At 39.7% G+C, this 16,446-nt stretch overlaps 2 protein-coding genes across 3 annotated transcripts; one reads left to right on the top strand and one right to left on the bottom strand.

Moving 5' to 3' along the window:
- Positions 1 to 5,646: 5,646 nt before the first annotated feature.
- On the bottom strand, positions 5,647 to 9,505 carry parp16 (poly (ADP-ribose) polymerase family, member 16). 2 transcript variants are annotated; one of them, XM_034536047.1, is made up of 7 exons: positions 9,404 to 9,505; positions 8,437 to 8,633; positions 7,561 to 7,698; positions 7,273 to 7,479; positions 6,966 to 7,137; positions 6,726 to 6,870; positions 5,647 to 6,128 (listed from the first exon to the last, which is right to left on the bottom strand). In XM_034536047.1, exons 2-7 carry the CDS (start codon positions 8,623 to 8,625, stop codon positions 5,993 to 5,995), a joined length of 987 nt encoding a protein of 328 aa, XP_034391938.1. In that variant the 5' UTR covers positions 8,626 to 8,633; positions 9,404 to 9,505; the 3' UTR covers positions 5,647 to 5,992. The 2 variants fall into 2 exon arrangements, with proteins under 2 accessions (XP_034391938.1, XP_034391939.1); XM_034536048.1 differs by lacking the exon at positions 9,404 to 9,505 and adding an exon at positions 9,122 to 9,397.
- Positions 9,506 to 11,704: 2,199 nt separating this feature from the next.
- Positions 11,705 to 16,446, top strand: scamp5a (secretory carrier membrane protein 5a). Its single transcript, XM_034535301.1, has 7 exons — positions 11,705 to 11,824; positions 12,716 to 12,792; positions 12,951 to 13,070; positions 14,071 to 14,227; positions 14,318 to 14,419; positions 15,487 to 15,604; positions 16,155 to 16,446. Exons 2-7 carry the CDS (start codon positions 12,786 to 12,788, stop codon positions 16,353 to 16,355), a joined length of 705 nt encoding a protein of 234 aa, XP_034391192.1. The 5' UTR covers positions 11,705 to 11,824; positions 12,716 to 12,785; the 3' UTR covers positions 16,356 to 16,446.

Here is a 16,446-nt window from a genome sequence, read left to right as displayed (position 1 = left end):
CAGAGCCTCCTACCAATAATTAAAATGCATAACATTTATGAACATTCATATCTCTTTATTTTTGATAATGAAAATATGTGCATATATATATATATATATATATATATATGTTATTCCAGTTAAAAAATAGAGTAATTAAAGCAAACAAGATGATAGAGTTCGACATGTCTGAACCTTGGAAACGAACCCTCGACTCAAGGCCCACTTGCTCAATGTTTTGGTGCTTTAACTGTCACACTGACCTCATCGGCTTGACCATGTGACTCAGCCACAACAAACATGTAAGTGTGGATCTGTTGAAATACTCTAACTATAGTGAGAACATCTTTGTATGTATCCACTGCACGGTCTCCTGTGAGTTTTCTTGGAACTGCACCAAAAAAAACAAGTCCAAAGAACTGAAGATCTCCCTGAAAACTTCCTTTGTTCATTTTATTATTTACGCCTGTGCTTTATAATATTTAGTCAAAATGTGTGCATGGAAAAGGTGTGTACAGAAGCCCAAAGGGGCCCTTTATGTTGTGTTCAGGGTCAAAACACTGCGATGGGTTTAATATTCCCACAAACTACTTATGTAAAGATCAAAGACATTAAATCCTTTTAGATTTTTTTTTCTTTTCAATATTTGTCTGAACTCATCAAACAGGTGCATATTTTGCAAACAAATGTTAAGTAGGATGTAACAAAGTATTTTATAGTCACAGTGTAAACAGTGTTTCAAGTGCACCACTTTGCAGTCTCAATAAAACAGATACATTTATATTGATCTAATAGTGAAATGTTGCCAAAAAGGTGGTTACTTTGTAATATTATAGATGTAATTTAGCTACATAATGCTTTGCTTTGTTCTTTAAGTGCAATGCAAGTATTTCTTTTTCTTTTTTTTTAGTTACTGTAAAAATACTTTTTTGTTAAAAGGGTACATTAAGAAGAAAAAACAGATAAAAAGACAAACATTCAAACCTCCAGTGAAATTTAATAGTGACACAATGTACACAACCTGTCTGAAATTAATACGAAACATACGAGATGTCCTATTCAGATGACCTGCTGATGTCTTGATCCTTTTGTTCTTTCAAGAAATAGGTCATTACCTGATTGTAGGTGTGCAGTGAATTGCCCCTTTAAGAGGTCATGTGACTCCAAATACAAAGGGGACCAGTCTTCATCAGACTTATCTCACAGGTGTTCAAAAGGAAGACTTATTTCAAAACAAAATCCCACTGTTGATAGTGTGAAGATAAGACTCGGGGATAGCTAACTGTGTTTTTAGAGTGAAAACCCCTCTGGCCTCATCTATTGGTGGAGGTTGTGGCTCATAAACTATGACGCCTCACTGCTGCGTTATCCCAGGGGCCGACAACTATATAAAAAAGGTGCCGTCAAGTGTTCTCGCCTCAGGATAACGTCAGGTGGAAAGAGGATGTGGATGCTCTTCCTTCTGAGTGCCTCGTTGGGGGCGTTGGGGTCACAGGAAGTGGTGTCTGGAGCAGCGCAGCAGCTTCAGGCTCTTCACTGCCCGCCCTGCGAGCGGATACACTGCTCCACCCGCCGGGCGCTGAAGCTCCAGTGTAAAGGAGGTGTCACGACCGGCGTGTGTGGCTGCTGCCCCGTGTGTGCCAGAGCAGAGGGGGAGAACTGTGGAGGAACATGGGACTATCTGGGCAAGTGTGACGAGGGTCTGGTGTGTGTTTACCAGGAGGCAACAGCTGTCAGCAAAGGCCTCTGCAAAGCAGGTGAGATTATGGGTTGTATCCTCAACAGGACCAAGCAGGTAGTGTGTGACTAATATACAGTAATCAGAAAAGGTCTAAATAAACTAAACAAAAAACATGTTTTAATAGCAATATCACACGGTATAAATACTCAAAAAACTAAAAGTATACCATCATGCAGTAGAATTGCTCCTGTATATTATATCATTGTACTAATATTACAGATGAATTCCTATATAAGACACATTTCAATGTTGTAGCTGATCATTTAAGCGATAGCAATGCATTATAGTATAAAAACTAGTAACTGTAGCCGGGAAATAAATGTAAGTATTTTTCCTCTAAAAATCAGAATAATTTAGTATCATTGTTGGGGGAACGTTGCCAATGTGGTAAATCTTGTTTATGAGCTGTGAAGACTGATAGTGTGGTCAAGGCTTCCTTTGATTCAAAGGTTTCTGCTGAAAGCCGAGCCATAATTACGCCCCTTATCAGAGTTGTCACCGTTATAGATACGGTATCGGACGTAGTACGAGATTATAGAGATGTAAATATTAAAATGGATACATCTAATATGCCTTGTGAATTGCCAGCACCACTTCTGTCGTCTTATGCCGTGTTGAAAATGTTGTTTTGTGCAGTGATCGACTCGCTGGATCCAGGGCGCTGTCACCCAGAGTGCACCAGGGAATACTGTCAGGCCAACCCCTCGGAAATCTGCTCTGCCAGGTGACAATAATAAAGACGTGTTACACTCAGCATCTTCTCTTGCTGCACTTTGAACAGGAATCTAAAGCTCCTCTACTCTTCGTAGGTCTGTGTCTCTGGAACAGGCAGCATGCCAGGGCTCCTGCCAGCACACCTCCTGTTCCAGCTGCCTGCTGCTCAAACCCCCATCATGCCCTCAGACCTGCACCCCCTCCGATTCCTCCTGTCTGCACCGCTTTGGAAAGTGTGTGCACAATCACCTGACCGCCACTCATAGTGCTGTGTGCCACAACCACCTGCAGGTAATTCTGGGAGAAAAGCACGGAACAGCTCCGTCAATAAACTGCATTTCTTCATTATGTTGTACTGCCTCTAAGCACCCCACCCCCCCTCATCCAACAGTTTGTCTCCTTTTCTCTCCTCTGTAGAGTCATCCTGAGGGGCATTTTCTGTGTTTGGTCCCAGCTTGTCTGAACTCAGCGAAGTAGTTAGTTCTCTATGTAAAGAGAGGACATCTTTACTAGTTGATGTAGCAAAATAGAAAAAGGCAGCTTTCTATAAACTTGATGTATTACTTGAAAATCCTTTGTTCGACATGTTGTATGTAATGTAAACCCGAATAAACATATGTGAAATGTAATGTATTATTAAATCATGAGAAACACAATATGTCATATGAGACCTACTTTGATTTCATTAGTCCAGTGTGCTCTCTATTTTCAACATTCCTGCAAGACACATTTCCTTTTGTCCATAAAGTTAAGTATCATAAAGTCTTCTGTACACAAAATCCACTTGTGAAAACTTCTCTATTGAAAATGATTTCACGCCACGTATTTGGACTCAATTAATCCCACAATTACATAAAGTTAGATGCCACTTTGCTTCAGACTGAATTATCTCAACAACTTGAAATGAATCTCAGTTCAGACATTCATGTCCCGTTGAGGATGAGTCATCTTACTTTTCATGTAGAACCATCATCAGGACACATTAACGTGTCCAATACTTTGGTTTACGACCAAATACATGCAAAACTAATGCTATTCATATCAGCCTCAGCTGTTCTTTATGTTGTGTTATTTAGCAAATGTTAGCATGCTAACAATAATAAGTTAAACCGTATACCTGCTTAGCATCAGGCACATTGCAGCATGGTTATATTAGCATTGATCTGAAAGCATCCTCTTTTTAAGTTTAGTCTTCTCCAAAGAACTCCCTTCATAGTGATTGAACCCATTTGGACTCCTACGTTGGATAAGTAGGAACAATGCAGCGAGAACAAACAAATGGGCTGAGAAATGAAGTGGGATAATAATGTAGTAAATTAAACCATCATATCAGTCTTCTGTTTGAATCGTTCCCATTTGGGGAGTTTTTCTGGTTCACAGAAGAAGGGAAGCGTCCCCTCGGCCATCGCTGCCCCCCTGGCGGCTGATGGTTATTGAATAACCGGCGGTTTATGAGGCAGCAATAATGAAGCTTGTACAGAAAGGGAATAAAGTGTGGACCAACAATGGGCAGTTTGTTCTGTGTCCTTCAAAAGTGAGCTGTTTCTAAAGAGGAGAAGCAGTTTATCTGAAGGATTTCGCAAGAAGGAATCGTTTTTTTTTTTTTTAATACCAAAACAAAGGCTTGCGTTTTCTTTCATCTTCATTTAACTTGTTAGTCATTTGCGTCACGAAAGTACTGCGATATCTTTATAATATCTGGTGTTTAATCAGACGGGAGAGAGGAATGTGCAGTGCCTTGTCCTGTGTCTGTTCCGTCATTATTATACAATATATAAATAAATAAAATCATTGTTAAATACAAGGTAGAAATCTGGATACAAATAGCCGACCAAAAAATATTAAACACTAGAATTGAACAAACTGTCCCATTTGTGAAATTTGTAAATATAGTACTAATTTTAGGTAATTATTTGCCTTCTTTTAAGGTTTTATAGAAAACCACAAAAAAAAAATATTGAAATGATTTTCCTTTGGTACCATTCTTGTTCCAAGTGTGGAAACATCTGCATATCAGGTATCAATTAGAAGGACAGGATCTGTCACCAAAGCAGCCGCCTCCGTTATCAATCCCATATCTCTGTCTCACTTTTCTTTAACTGATAAAAACTATGCAAAACAAAAATGACTGTCTGCTTGCCAGCGGTAATAAATGTGCCCCCGCCAGAAGAAGCCCATGTTAAAGTTTGAATACAATGCAAAACCATATAAGAGTACAAAAGATGATTATGAAAGAGTGACCTTCAAGTAGATTTTGCTGTACGGGATGCATCTGCAGAGATTTCTCTCTGAATAATGTGCGATAGATAGTTGAAAGTGAACCAATAGCACGCCAAGATTAACTTTGGAACAAACTAACCTCACTCAAAAGAAATTAAATCAAAGGTATTGCTTTATTAGTGTAAAAGATTGTAACACATGTTCAGAACAGTTTATTTCATGTACTAATATAAGGATATAAAAGCATATCCTAAATCATTATGAGTGAGATTATCAGGGGCGCGCATATATATATATATATATATATATATATATATATATATATATATATATATATATATATATATATATATATATATATATATATATATATAGCGCCCCGTGACCCTAATGAGGATAAGCGGTATTGAAAATGGATGGATGGATGGATGGATAGATATATATATATATATATATATATATATATATATATATTCATTCATTCAATACCTTAAAATTACAATAAAATCAAGAGTTTGTGAAAAAAGGTCCCTACCCAGAGTGATGCAAAATACTCAAAAAGTAAGAAATTAAACTTGGACATTGACATTAGTGCCGGATCAGCTGACTGCCAGGCATCAAACACTAATGAGTCAATGTGATCAGTTATGTGTTAATAATTCTCAGTACTTAAAGAATAAGTGTGCAGCATTTCGGGGGATATATTGGCAGAAATAGAATATAATAGTATCTAGTATGCTGTCTTCATAATTTACCTGTAAATAAAAACTGTTGTTTTTGTGACCTCAGAATGAGCCGTTTATATTATTTACATACGGAGTCTGTCTAGAACTATTCATTTTTTTGCAAGTTGCGGTTGCTTGCAATCTGCAACCTAAACACCAGATCCCGCCAGATCCTGCACACTGCACCTTTAATACACAACAAACCAAAAAGAGATCTTAACGCTTGTTATTTAAACAAAATTAGGTATTTTTTCTATGAAATCTTCGGTTAGTGAGACTCTGTCCTCGCAGAACTAAAACATACCGATATCATCTAAAAAACAGGATGTTTACTAAACCAAACAAATTACAGGTGAAACATTGCATAACATTTTGTATAATGCAAAATGGTCTTATTATCCATTTAAACAAATTAATACACAGCATCATCCCACTATTTGCTCTTTGAAAACATATGTTATCTTGGAATAACAGCAAGTGTGGTTATTTGCAGAAGTAAGAATGATTGTAGAGAGAAGTCAGTACAAAAGGTGCATAAAACATTATCTTTGTTCCGGCCTCTAGTCAGTCTCTGATCAGGAAGGCACTGTGGATAATAAACAAAAGATTATTGTCACCTCAACAGTCTGTTCCAAAAGGATACGAAGGTGGTGGAGTTGAAGGCACCGATAAATATGAGCAGCAGAAAGTAGAGACTCATCATGATGGCAAAATGGTGTCTGAGGAGCCAGGAGGTGCCGCGGGAACGTCTGAAGAAGAAAAACATAAAGATGACCTTTTTTTTCGCAGCACCAACCAAACGGACACTTATTTAAACTGACTTCTTTTGTAGCTAAAATTAGACATTGTTATTTTCATCAAAGCATTAATGTGACTGTCTTCCATTACCAAAACTAGGGGATAGTTTTTATAAAATGTAAAGCTGTGTATAGTCAATAAACAATATTTGATCAAATGAGAGAGGAAGTCTCCTATCTATTGCCTTAAGTACATACTCAATATATACACACACCCAGCCTGTTTGCCCACTTCAGTTCGAGCCTTAGTGACAGTGAGCAAACAATAATCACAAGTTTTATTGGAGATATTATTACGTCAAAGGGAATTATCCTCTTCACCACAATGAGAAGCATTCCTTTGAGTGAAGTAGAAAACAACGTTGTGCTTTTGCTCAACGCGTGAGTGAAAATGCTTTCTCACATCGTGGAACTCGGTGCCTTTTAAGTATTTGAGTACTGCTGGGCAGCACAATTGATAATTAATAACATGATGAATGTGTATGAAATGTGCGTAATTATAAATTGCTTTTTTAGCAATTACATCCTTTACCCACAAGTCATTCTTACCTAGACAGGTGCTTCCTCTGAGAGTACACAAGCAGGTACTTGACTCGCAGAAGCTGATTGTTGGTGACTACAAAGTACTTGTGCGGTACGTCCCCTCCTTCGCTGTTCTTTGCTCTTGAGCGCTGACGGTCAATAATCTCAGAATCTGAAATGAGAAATGAGTGGCTCACTTTGATATAAAGCGATCGGTGTTGCACAAATTTAAAGTGTGTTATTTGGCAAGTCACACAGTTTACACACCTTTTTTCTTCACCTGGCACTTAACATCCGGGTGATCAATGACTTCACACATGGCAACACAGCTGAGCAGTGGACCCAGAAGACTTTCTCGCCATCCGCTGCTGTGGGGACTGTAGAGGACAGCCATGCTGAGGTCACTGGTGAGGTAGGTGCCCTCTCCAAACACTGAGTTCTGCACACAATATGAAGAAAATAAACCAGATTGAATGAGTTTTTCTGTCAGGAAGAAACAATAGAACATCACAACAGCTCCATGAAGACAATAAAAAAAACCAAAATTAAATAAGGCAGTGATGACAGCACTAACCTTGTTGAGGTGGCAGTGCAGCCCGTTGTGAATGATAGAGTGAAAGTTTTCCAGGCGGCTCCCGTGGAATGCATAGAAGACGTCTCTACCTTCCCTCATCTTCTCAAACCTGGCATTCATCTGATCGCAGTACTCCAACTCAAACAGGAAGTCAGGCACTGGCGCAGAAAGCCCATCATTTTCCGTCAAGTTACAAAGTTTGGCATACTGGTAGAGTTTAAAGACACACTGTAAATAAAAAAGCAGGTAGTAAAAGACATATCTGTTGTTATGCTTGTAGTGATGTACCTCATCTTTCTGTAGGGTCTTTACAGCAAAGCTCTTTGACGAGAGAATCCAGTGTGTGAGAGCCAGATGATGATCTCCGTCTCTGGGTCGTAGTCTCACTAACTCCCTCACACCAGGCAAAGACTGCACATCTGCCAACTAGAGAAGAACATATGTTTTGGGGATCTCATTGTCACAAGAAAAGTCACACTTGTGCATAGTAGGTCTTGTCTTCCCCTTTCACTGGATGTGAAGCTGTATTTCCTTTGAACAATGTGTCTCTCTGAAACAGCTTCCAGTGTGGGAATTGTCCTTCTATATCACGACGATGCCCAAAGAAAACAAGATACAAATCTGTAATACACAGTACATATACTGGCAAGCAAAACCTTTTAAATCAAATGTTAGAGACGTGGTCATTCCAAATACCCCTAAAAATACATGCAAGGGCTTCCAACCAACTACATTCAGCCTTTCACGCCTTTGATAAGACTGATGCTTGGCCCACCAAAAACACAAATCTTTGTTTTTAAGCACATGCAAAGCCTAAAAGATCTAAAAAAAAAAAAAAATGTAGGAGTTCTAATCCCTGCTTGACTAAAGTGCATTTGCAAAGCCATTTCAATGTTTTAAAAATGCACATTTGTCACGCGGTCTTGTTCTACACCTTCTTTATCGACCCACTGTTGCCTCTAACAGCCCATTATTGCTACCTAAGTGTGTGTGTATCATACCAACACCACACTAATGGTGTCCATGTTAATCTTTTGGTAAAAGCCAAAAAACTTTATTAATTCACTACCTTTATTGCTTACTTAAAATATCTTAAATGATAGCACTTCACATACATGCTACAATAGAGTGTTAAACACTTTGGGCTGTCAGTATATGTCTTACCAGCTCCTCAAAGTTCTTATTGTCACCACTTATGTATCTCGGGGGGAAGGGTCGGAGCAAAGAGTCCCTCTTGTAGTTCTGTGCAACAGCAACAAACAGGCTGCAGCGGAGGTCTGCTGCTACTGGGTCTCTGTGCAGACAGGAGCACACCAGCTCTCTGACTGCCTCAGGTGGGAGCGGTGGCTGCATTCCCAGCACTAAAGACACAGGAGATAAGATAGCACAGTCAAAGAATAAGTTAGGTGTTGACCGCACAGCAAATACCTCGTGACAACATATGCGAGGGCTAAAATAACTTAGTTAAACACTGGTGTGTTGTGTCAAACTGTGTGCTCTCATTAAATGTGTCTCCCCACAAACAATTGTTTTAATTATCAGCCTATCTGGAGATTGTTTTCCTCATGAATAAGAACAAGAAAGCATTTGCAATGCAAATCACAATTTCGAAAGAGACCAAATAGCTTGTTTTGTCAAAACACCCAAATATTACATTAAATAAGACAAGTATACATAACAAATCATATCATTTAAAACGATGGAACCACGAAAAAAAAGAAGACATTTCTCTCTATTAAAAAAAAAAAAAAAAGAAAGACTGAAGATTAATTAATATTACTCCACTAATAAAAAAGTCCAACAAAGACTAGAGGTTTTTTTTGTGAGCTGTCAACTTTGGTGGACATACCTGAAGTTCTTTGGTTAATTCCTGTTAGCTTGTAATGTTGACACGTTGAAGTTAACTCAGTCAGCAGGCTGTGAGCAGGCTATGTTAGCTAACATTAGCTGAGCTAACGCTACAACAAGTGAAGATCTGCCGATATATCTGTCGCTGAATAACGCCACAGACAATAAAAACGGCACTTCCGGACTGCTGTGGAATCCTGAACATATCAAGGATACACCACCGTGGTGCACATACCTCTTTCAAAAGAAAGACACCAGTTGTATTTAAGTGTTTCCCCCTTACCTTCAGTCTTGCTCAACTCATAGCCCTGCAGGAAGCGCTAACATTAGCTTAACGAACTGCTGCGTTCACAATCCGTAGAAATAGCGGAATTCTGAGCATTCCATGCATGAAGGAAACGATTTGACACAAACGTGGCAGATCAAGCGAGCGGAGAGGCGTAGGGTGTGTGTCAATAAAGACAGACAGAGGAAGAGCACACGACTAACTAGAGTAAACACGTCAATGCGTGTTTGATGTGCGTTTTTTGAAATCTTCGTTATTTTCTGTGCTGGAAGCCGATAACTGGAAATTTACGATGAATATGAAAGCAGCATTCAACATATGAGAGCCTTTTAAATTTCACTGCTGAAAAAAAAAAATCCCTCTTTCCCCAACAGCTGTTCAGAGCTGTGCTTTGACAGGTGCGTCAAAAACAAAACTGCCAAACCAAAAGTGCATGGTACGTTTTGTGAAAGAAAGCACAAACTTCAGGGACAATTTATATCATTGCATCCCAGGGTTTGTAGCCATGGTGTAGATACACGCATACATGATGACAGCTTAAAAATATTTTTTTTTGCATCCAAGATGTGAAGGGCAGGGGAGGTCAATCTGCTTGCTCAACTCGTGACAATACAGGACATATACATGACACATTATGTGGAGACTATTTTGATGCTGACATCAGATCTGATTTAAACTTTGTGTCCTTTGAGCAACAACATCTCACCTTTTACACACCATGACACTGATTCCTACATAAAGGCTTTCGTTAGGAAAAATCCTACCAAACCTATGCCACAAACCAACTGAAACCTTCCAGTGTGATTTGTCAACATGATTTGTCCCAAAACTATTGTAGTTCAAATTGAGTTAGAAAAATATATTTAAATTTCCAGCAGGATAAATATGGACTCACCATAAACTGGGTGTATGGACCTCAGGCAACTTCAGCTCATTCAGAATTCTTCTGTTAATGTGATTTAAAAAAAAAAACGGTTTTAAAGAATAAAGTGAAATCTACAGCTGCCTGACTATTAATCTTTTACGCTATGATCATCAGATCATCTGGTAGCGGCTTACTAAACATGTCCAGATTCCAAATTAAACAGGGAAATTAAGCATTGTGCAAGCAGGACAAACTTCCAGCAGATAGAACATCATAAATGACGAACCAGAAATCCTGGTTTGAAAACATGGAACCACTTTCTCTTGAGTCATCCATTATTAAGGATTTATAAATTGCTCTTGCATAATTTATTATTGTAGATCAGATACAAGCAATTAAAAAGACCAACTTTTAGGTAGGTTGTGAAAAAGATCTCTTGCTGGTTAGTAATTGATAGTCAAGTAATTAGTAAATGCAATTACATTTCTCAACTTTTCTTAAGATAACTATGTACAAAGTAATTGACTTCCTGGCAACGTACACAACATATTTTTAGACAGGGAGGGAGTTATGATTCACAGAACATTTTAATATAAAAAACACTGGCTTTGTACCACTAGGACTCACACTCATGTGTAATGGATTGGTGTGAATTAATGGAATGTTTTAAATCAAGAAATTAAGCAAAACCCAAATATGAATAAATTGTATGAAATCACAGAAAGGTGTGTTCATAAAGTGTTACTATTTAATCCTTTACATATCTTATTAAGAATTTGCTGATATGTTTTATGTTTTTTTTCTTATTTTTCCACAGTCTTTTACCCTGACCCCTTTTTTTCCACACATCTTTATGCATTTTGTATTTATTTAGTTGTTTTTACCTATTTGATTCAAAATGTTTGCTTTACTTTCAATTTGTGTTTAAATGTTTTATGCATCACGGAAAATTATTCAAATTGCCTTTGATTATGAAATGTGCAACCCAAATACTAAAAATAAATAATAATAAATTTCACTTGGGGAGAAAACAAGTCTTAAAAAGTATACATGTATTGTATACACTGCTAGTGTAGGCTATGCAGCCTGTTCATTACGTTTTATCATTTTCCCTCAGAGTAATACTGTCATACATCTTTTTAGTTGTATCTGTGATATTTGTATAGTAGTATCAATAGTAATGTGATAACAGGAGGCCAATCAGATCAGATGGTGTAACGCCCTCCTTGATTTTCAGCACTGTGGATAGCATCAAGGGGCGGGACTTGTTGGAATATTCCCGTTTTCTGATTGGTCGGAGTGGGCCAGCAACACAACCCTTGTTGTCTTGGTCCTGCCGGGCGGGTAAAACCAGCGGATGGGGAGGGAGGAGATATACGCGTACGTCACGTGACCACCTCTTACTCCCAAACCCGTCATTTGAGGAATAACGTAACCTATTTCTGTCTGAGCAGCTGCAGATCTGTCCGTTTCCTCCAATGTGTTTGAATGCAGATTAATCCATAGGATGCCCTTTAGACGAACGGAGGGATTCTAAACTGACTAAATTGGAGGTAAGGCTTTAATCACTGTATTTTCATTCATTACAGGAGGGAGGGGGGATTAATGTAGGCTATTAAAATAAACCGTATTCTAGCCTCAGAAAAAAACTAGAAATCTGTATCCTGTGTGGTTTATTGTGAGGAGTTTGGGCTTGCTGCGTGTATGGATGAGGAGGAAGCACCAATGCACCGTGTCGCACAGGCTGAAGGGCGCTCCTCCGTCGCCTGTGATCACGATGCACTGAGCCCCACTGCAGCATCACTGCCATCCGCGGACACAAATACACGTAGCGGACAGTGTAAGGCTCATAATGCATTGTAAAGCAACCGGGATCAGGTTGTTTTTTCATGGCAGAGATTGCTTCATTTTGTGGCAGGAAAATGCCCTTCAGAGCGATGCTCCCCATCCACCATCACATGCATTGAAATGTGGCTTCCAGACACACTCGAGTCACGCTTAAGGTGATTCACTATAGCGTGTTTGCAGGTCAAATAGCGAGTCAAACATCACTCTGTAGGCCTTTAATGCATATTCTGCGTCCATAGCTTTAGGTTATGAATAGCCTACATTTTAAGAATCACGACAAGGCCACACTACCCAACCCCCCCCCCCCCCCCCCCCCCCCCCCTCGCACGGATTACACAGCTGTAATATGTGAACAAGGAAACGAGTTTGTCTGTCGATTTAATGAATGATGCGTCGATAGAGGGTGGATACACCTTAAAGACTGGGCACAACCTCTAATAAAACCATGTAGGGATGTAATGTCTTTTATTCCAGTGAAGGGTGTGCATGCGTCCACAGGAAGGCCGATGGAGGATTGTGGCCCTGTTGCCCACAAGGAGAGCAATGTGAGTGAGTGATGCTGCACTTAATAAAACAGCTCTCTTATTTCTCTGCAGTTTGCTTACCAAGGCAGCTGAGATCAAAGTCTGTGTGATTTAAAGTGGAGGAAAATAGTGAACGGTCATCATGGCAGGTAAGCTTTCCCTCTCAGTTCAATACGTAGAGTGTGCATGTGAGTCTACGCACAAAAACACCCCATTTATAAATGTGTAATCCTTCATGCAGCTGTCTTGATTTCTTTATGAATTTGGTGTGTGGGAGGCCGCGTTGAACTGTGTCTTTGTTTCCTAGAAAACAACTTCCCTCCGCTGCCTCGATTCATCCCCCTCAAGCCATGTTTTTACCAAGACTTCAGTGAGATCCCAGACCAGCATCGCACTATGTGCAAGAGGCTCTACTACCTCTGGATCTGTGAGTGTACCTGCAGTAAAAGTTTGTGTTGACCGTTAAGTTGCAGCACAGTATTGCATTTTCCCACAACTCAAGTTTCATGTGTGTCGCTGGCATCGCAGTATAAACTGTTAATCTTTTTCACGGCTTCCGTGTTTTTAATGCCGTGTCACTTTGTTTCACCCAAAACATCACGAGAGCCAAACATCGTAGACACTCCAGTAGCTGTGAGACCAGTTGGACCGGTCTCACAGATAATATATTTTATGTTATTCTGTGCATTTCTGTGCATGGATTGAAATATTGCGTCGAATTTAGTTTGACACATTTTATTTTTTATTTTTCACCAACAAAATCTTTACAAAATCTAAAACTGGAGCCCCGGTGGAATTTGATCACGTAGATCGATTACTATTTTGAGATTTTCTTCAAGCAAAATGTCATATTTCTCTGGCTCCAGTTTCTTAAATGTGAGAATTTGTTCTTTTTCTTTGTTGAAAATCCCAGAAGATTGCATATCTTTAAGGTTTTGTTGGAAAACAAACAAGATATTTGAAGACATCTCAGGCTCCGGGCAACTTTCTGTCACAATTCTTTGTCACTACATAGAATAAATGACTTATTTATTCATAAAGAAAATAATTGGCAGATGAATAAAAAAATTAAAAAAACACAATATTTACAGCTGTCAGTGATAACAGTTTAATAATGTGTCAAAATGTATTCATGTGAGCATCACGCCATCTTTTTCATACTTAGGTTCTGCCTTTTGAACACAGGAATGTAAGTCTGATGAAGAAGTAGATTAGTCTCCTCAACATGTTTGGTGTTTGTAGAGTAGTGATTTGTGTGTGCTACATTATAGCTTTATTATAGAACTGAACTTGAGTAGTTGCTGAGATTCATAGTGAGTCATTCCTGCTGAATTATAAGTAATGCAGCCTGTTGGATATTCACACTGGAGGCTTTTGTCTTCAGTCTTCTTTTGGTCATCCTCGCTCCTTCTCTGTGATGTTGACAGTGAATAGCGCCACACTGGCTGTGAATCTGATTGGCTGTCTGGCGTGGATGTGTGGAGGTGGTGGAGCGACCAACTTCGGCATGGCCATCCTGTGGCTCATCCTCTTCACCCCCTGCTCCTACGTGTGTTGGTTCAGGCCCATCTACAAGGCCTTCAAGTGAGTTCCACGTTGAGCTTGCTAAATATCTTTTACCTGCTGTTCTGCTGGATCGCATCAGTTCTGACGTCTATTACTCTCTCCATGCAGGACCGACAGCTCTTTCAACTTCATGGCTTTCTTCTTCGTCTTTATGGCGCAGGTGGTGATCAGTATAATCCAGACTGTTGGCATCCCAGGCTGGGGAGTGTGGTAAGAGCTTTGACAAACACAGATATGTTTATACAGATGGGGACAAATAAAAGTCAGTCTTCAAAAGTATATTTGAATGTTTGACGGTGGTGCTGAAGAGAGCCATCTAACACACTTACTTTAAAATCAGTGTTCAGTTGGGTTGAGATTAAGTGACTGCAAAGACCCGAGCACAAGATTCCCTTTCATACCAATCAGTGACCTCATGTGGCCTGTAGCAAGCATCTATATCGGTTATCTTTTTCCACGTATGAATTTTTTTATTTGCCCTAAAATGTGTCACTCCATCTGTACTAAAATGAAGAGTTTGTAGCACACATATTGATATTTTTTTCCATCAGAAAATAGATTAGTCTACAGGGTTACTGTTGTCTGCCAGGTCAGTTTGGTTCACATACACTCGGATGTAGACAGAACCTCTACTTTAATATAAGAACCGTTATCAGATTTTTACATTCAGAAAAGCCCTAAAATATTATATAAGTTTTATTATCTGACACTAACAATATTGAGACACTACATTTGTTCACAATTTGGCCCAGTAAAAGTATGCTGAATTAGCTATTAGCAATCCCTGTGGGCAATGTCCCCATGGATGTACAAACCCTTATCACATTACTTTGTTACAATATATTATGCAATATATATATATAGATATATTTTCCTATGATTTCAAAGCAGGTTTTTGCAGGTTTATTTTTTTCGAGGGAGAGATAATGCTCTACTCGAGAAGCGTAAGTCATACTGAATCTAAAAACACATCCATCATATTTAAGTGTTTGACTGAGTTATGACTTTTGAGCGTGAGTTCTGGCGCTAAGGGTTTTAAAATGTACCTTAACTGCACCAGCATGCCCCTGTCTCTTTCACATTATGCATTGTCTTTGCCTAAAGTGTCTCCCTCTCCACCCCTCTTGAACTCTCCCAAACTCCTGCCGGGGGAGGCACAGTTAGAAAACCTCTGCCAATGATTACACATGTTTTCAAACAATTGTTCATTGTCACAGGTCATGAGTGCCATTTGCTTTGGTGTGAGATGTTGCTAACTCTCTTGTTGTTCCCATCAGTGGCTGGCTGGCGACCATCACCTTCTTCAGCACCAACATTGGATCAGCCGTGGTCATGCTGATTCCCACCATCATGTTTACTGCGGTAGCTGTACTCTCCTTCATCGCCCTCACAAAGGTGACTTGTGCATTTCTACAAAAAAAATGTGTGCTGTTCCAGAGCAGTTCCCCATTATCTGTTATGAACGTTGACGTTAAAACCCCTCATACTGTTTCAGCGTACTAAATATAGCATGTGAGGATGGAATTTCGGATGCAACCTTTGTCATAAACTTGTAGAGTCTAGATGCCCTGATACAAAACACTTTCCCATGTTTTTCAGCCCACATGTAGCGTCAGTTACGAAACCATCATGCAGTTAAGTTTGTATTCTACTCAAAGCTACCAAACTAGGCTACGTAGCTTCAACGTGTTAAGTAAAAGCTAATGAATCTAGCTTGCTCATGTTAGAACGCTTGCAAGTCATTAACATGGGAATCTATCCCATCCGACCCATATCACATGATGTCTGCAGGCTGAGGTACAGAGTGATTGGACCAAGCAATGGCTGACCAAACATTCCCCCTTACTTAGCACACATGTATTTCAGTTTCAGCTAGACTTCTTTAACACCAGAGAGAGTGTTTTCCCCCTGAAAATGTCTTTCTGAATAACCACTTCTTTCGCAGGTTCATAACCTCTACCGTGGCAGTGGTGGCAGCATGGGTAAGGCCCAGGAGGAGTGGGTCAGCGGGGCTTGGAAGAACCCCCACGTCCAGGAGGCGGCTCAGCAGGCGGCCATGGGAGCGGCGCAGGGAGCGGCGCAGGGAGCCGGGCAGCAGAACCAGTACTCAGCAGCTCCCACCTACAACTACGACGAACCAATGTAGGGCAGAGGAGGGGGCCAGGCTGCCGAGTGGGAGAGATAAAAAGGGATCAATTAAGAACACAATTCTGAATTAGGTGCCCTTCATTATAACA

Source organism: Cyclopterus lumpus, chromosome 6 (genome assembly GCF_009769545.1).
Source record: "Cyclopterus lumpus isolate fCycLum1 chromosome 6, fCycLum1.pri, whole genome shotgun sequence".
NCBI lineage: Eukaryota > Metazoa > Chordata > Actinopteri > Perciformes > Cyclopteridae > Cyclopterus > Cyclopterus lumpus.
Note: the sequence above shows the minus strand (reverse complement) of the source record. Positions and strands in the feature narration are given on the sequence as shown.

Bases quoted from the DNA above. Each gene is read 5' to 3' on its own strand.
- parp16 (XM_034536047.1), bottom strand. From the start codon at position 8,625: ATGCAGCCACCGCTCCCACCTGAGGCAGTCAGAGAGCTGGTGTGCTCC. The intron at 7,480-7,560 runs GTACATCACTAC...AAACTCTACCAG, and splicing joins AGACCCTACAGAAAGATGAG to TATGCCAAACTTTGTAACTT. The intron at 7,138-7,272 runs GTTAGTGCTGTC...TATTGTGTGCAG, and splicing joins TGCACTGCCACCTCAACAAG to AACTCAGTGTTTGGAGAGGG.
- scamp5a (XM_034535301.1), top strand. The intron at 13,071-14,070 runs GTGAGTGTACCT...TGATGTTGACAG, and splicing joins GCTCTACTACCTCTGGATCT to TGAATAGCGCCACACTGGCT. The intron at 14,228-14,317 runs GTGAGTTCCACG...CTCTCCATGCAG, and splicing joins CCCATCTACAAGGCCTTCAA to GACCGACAGCTCTTTCAACT.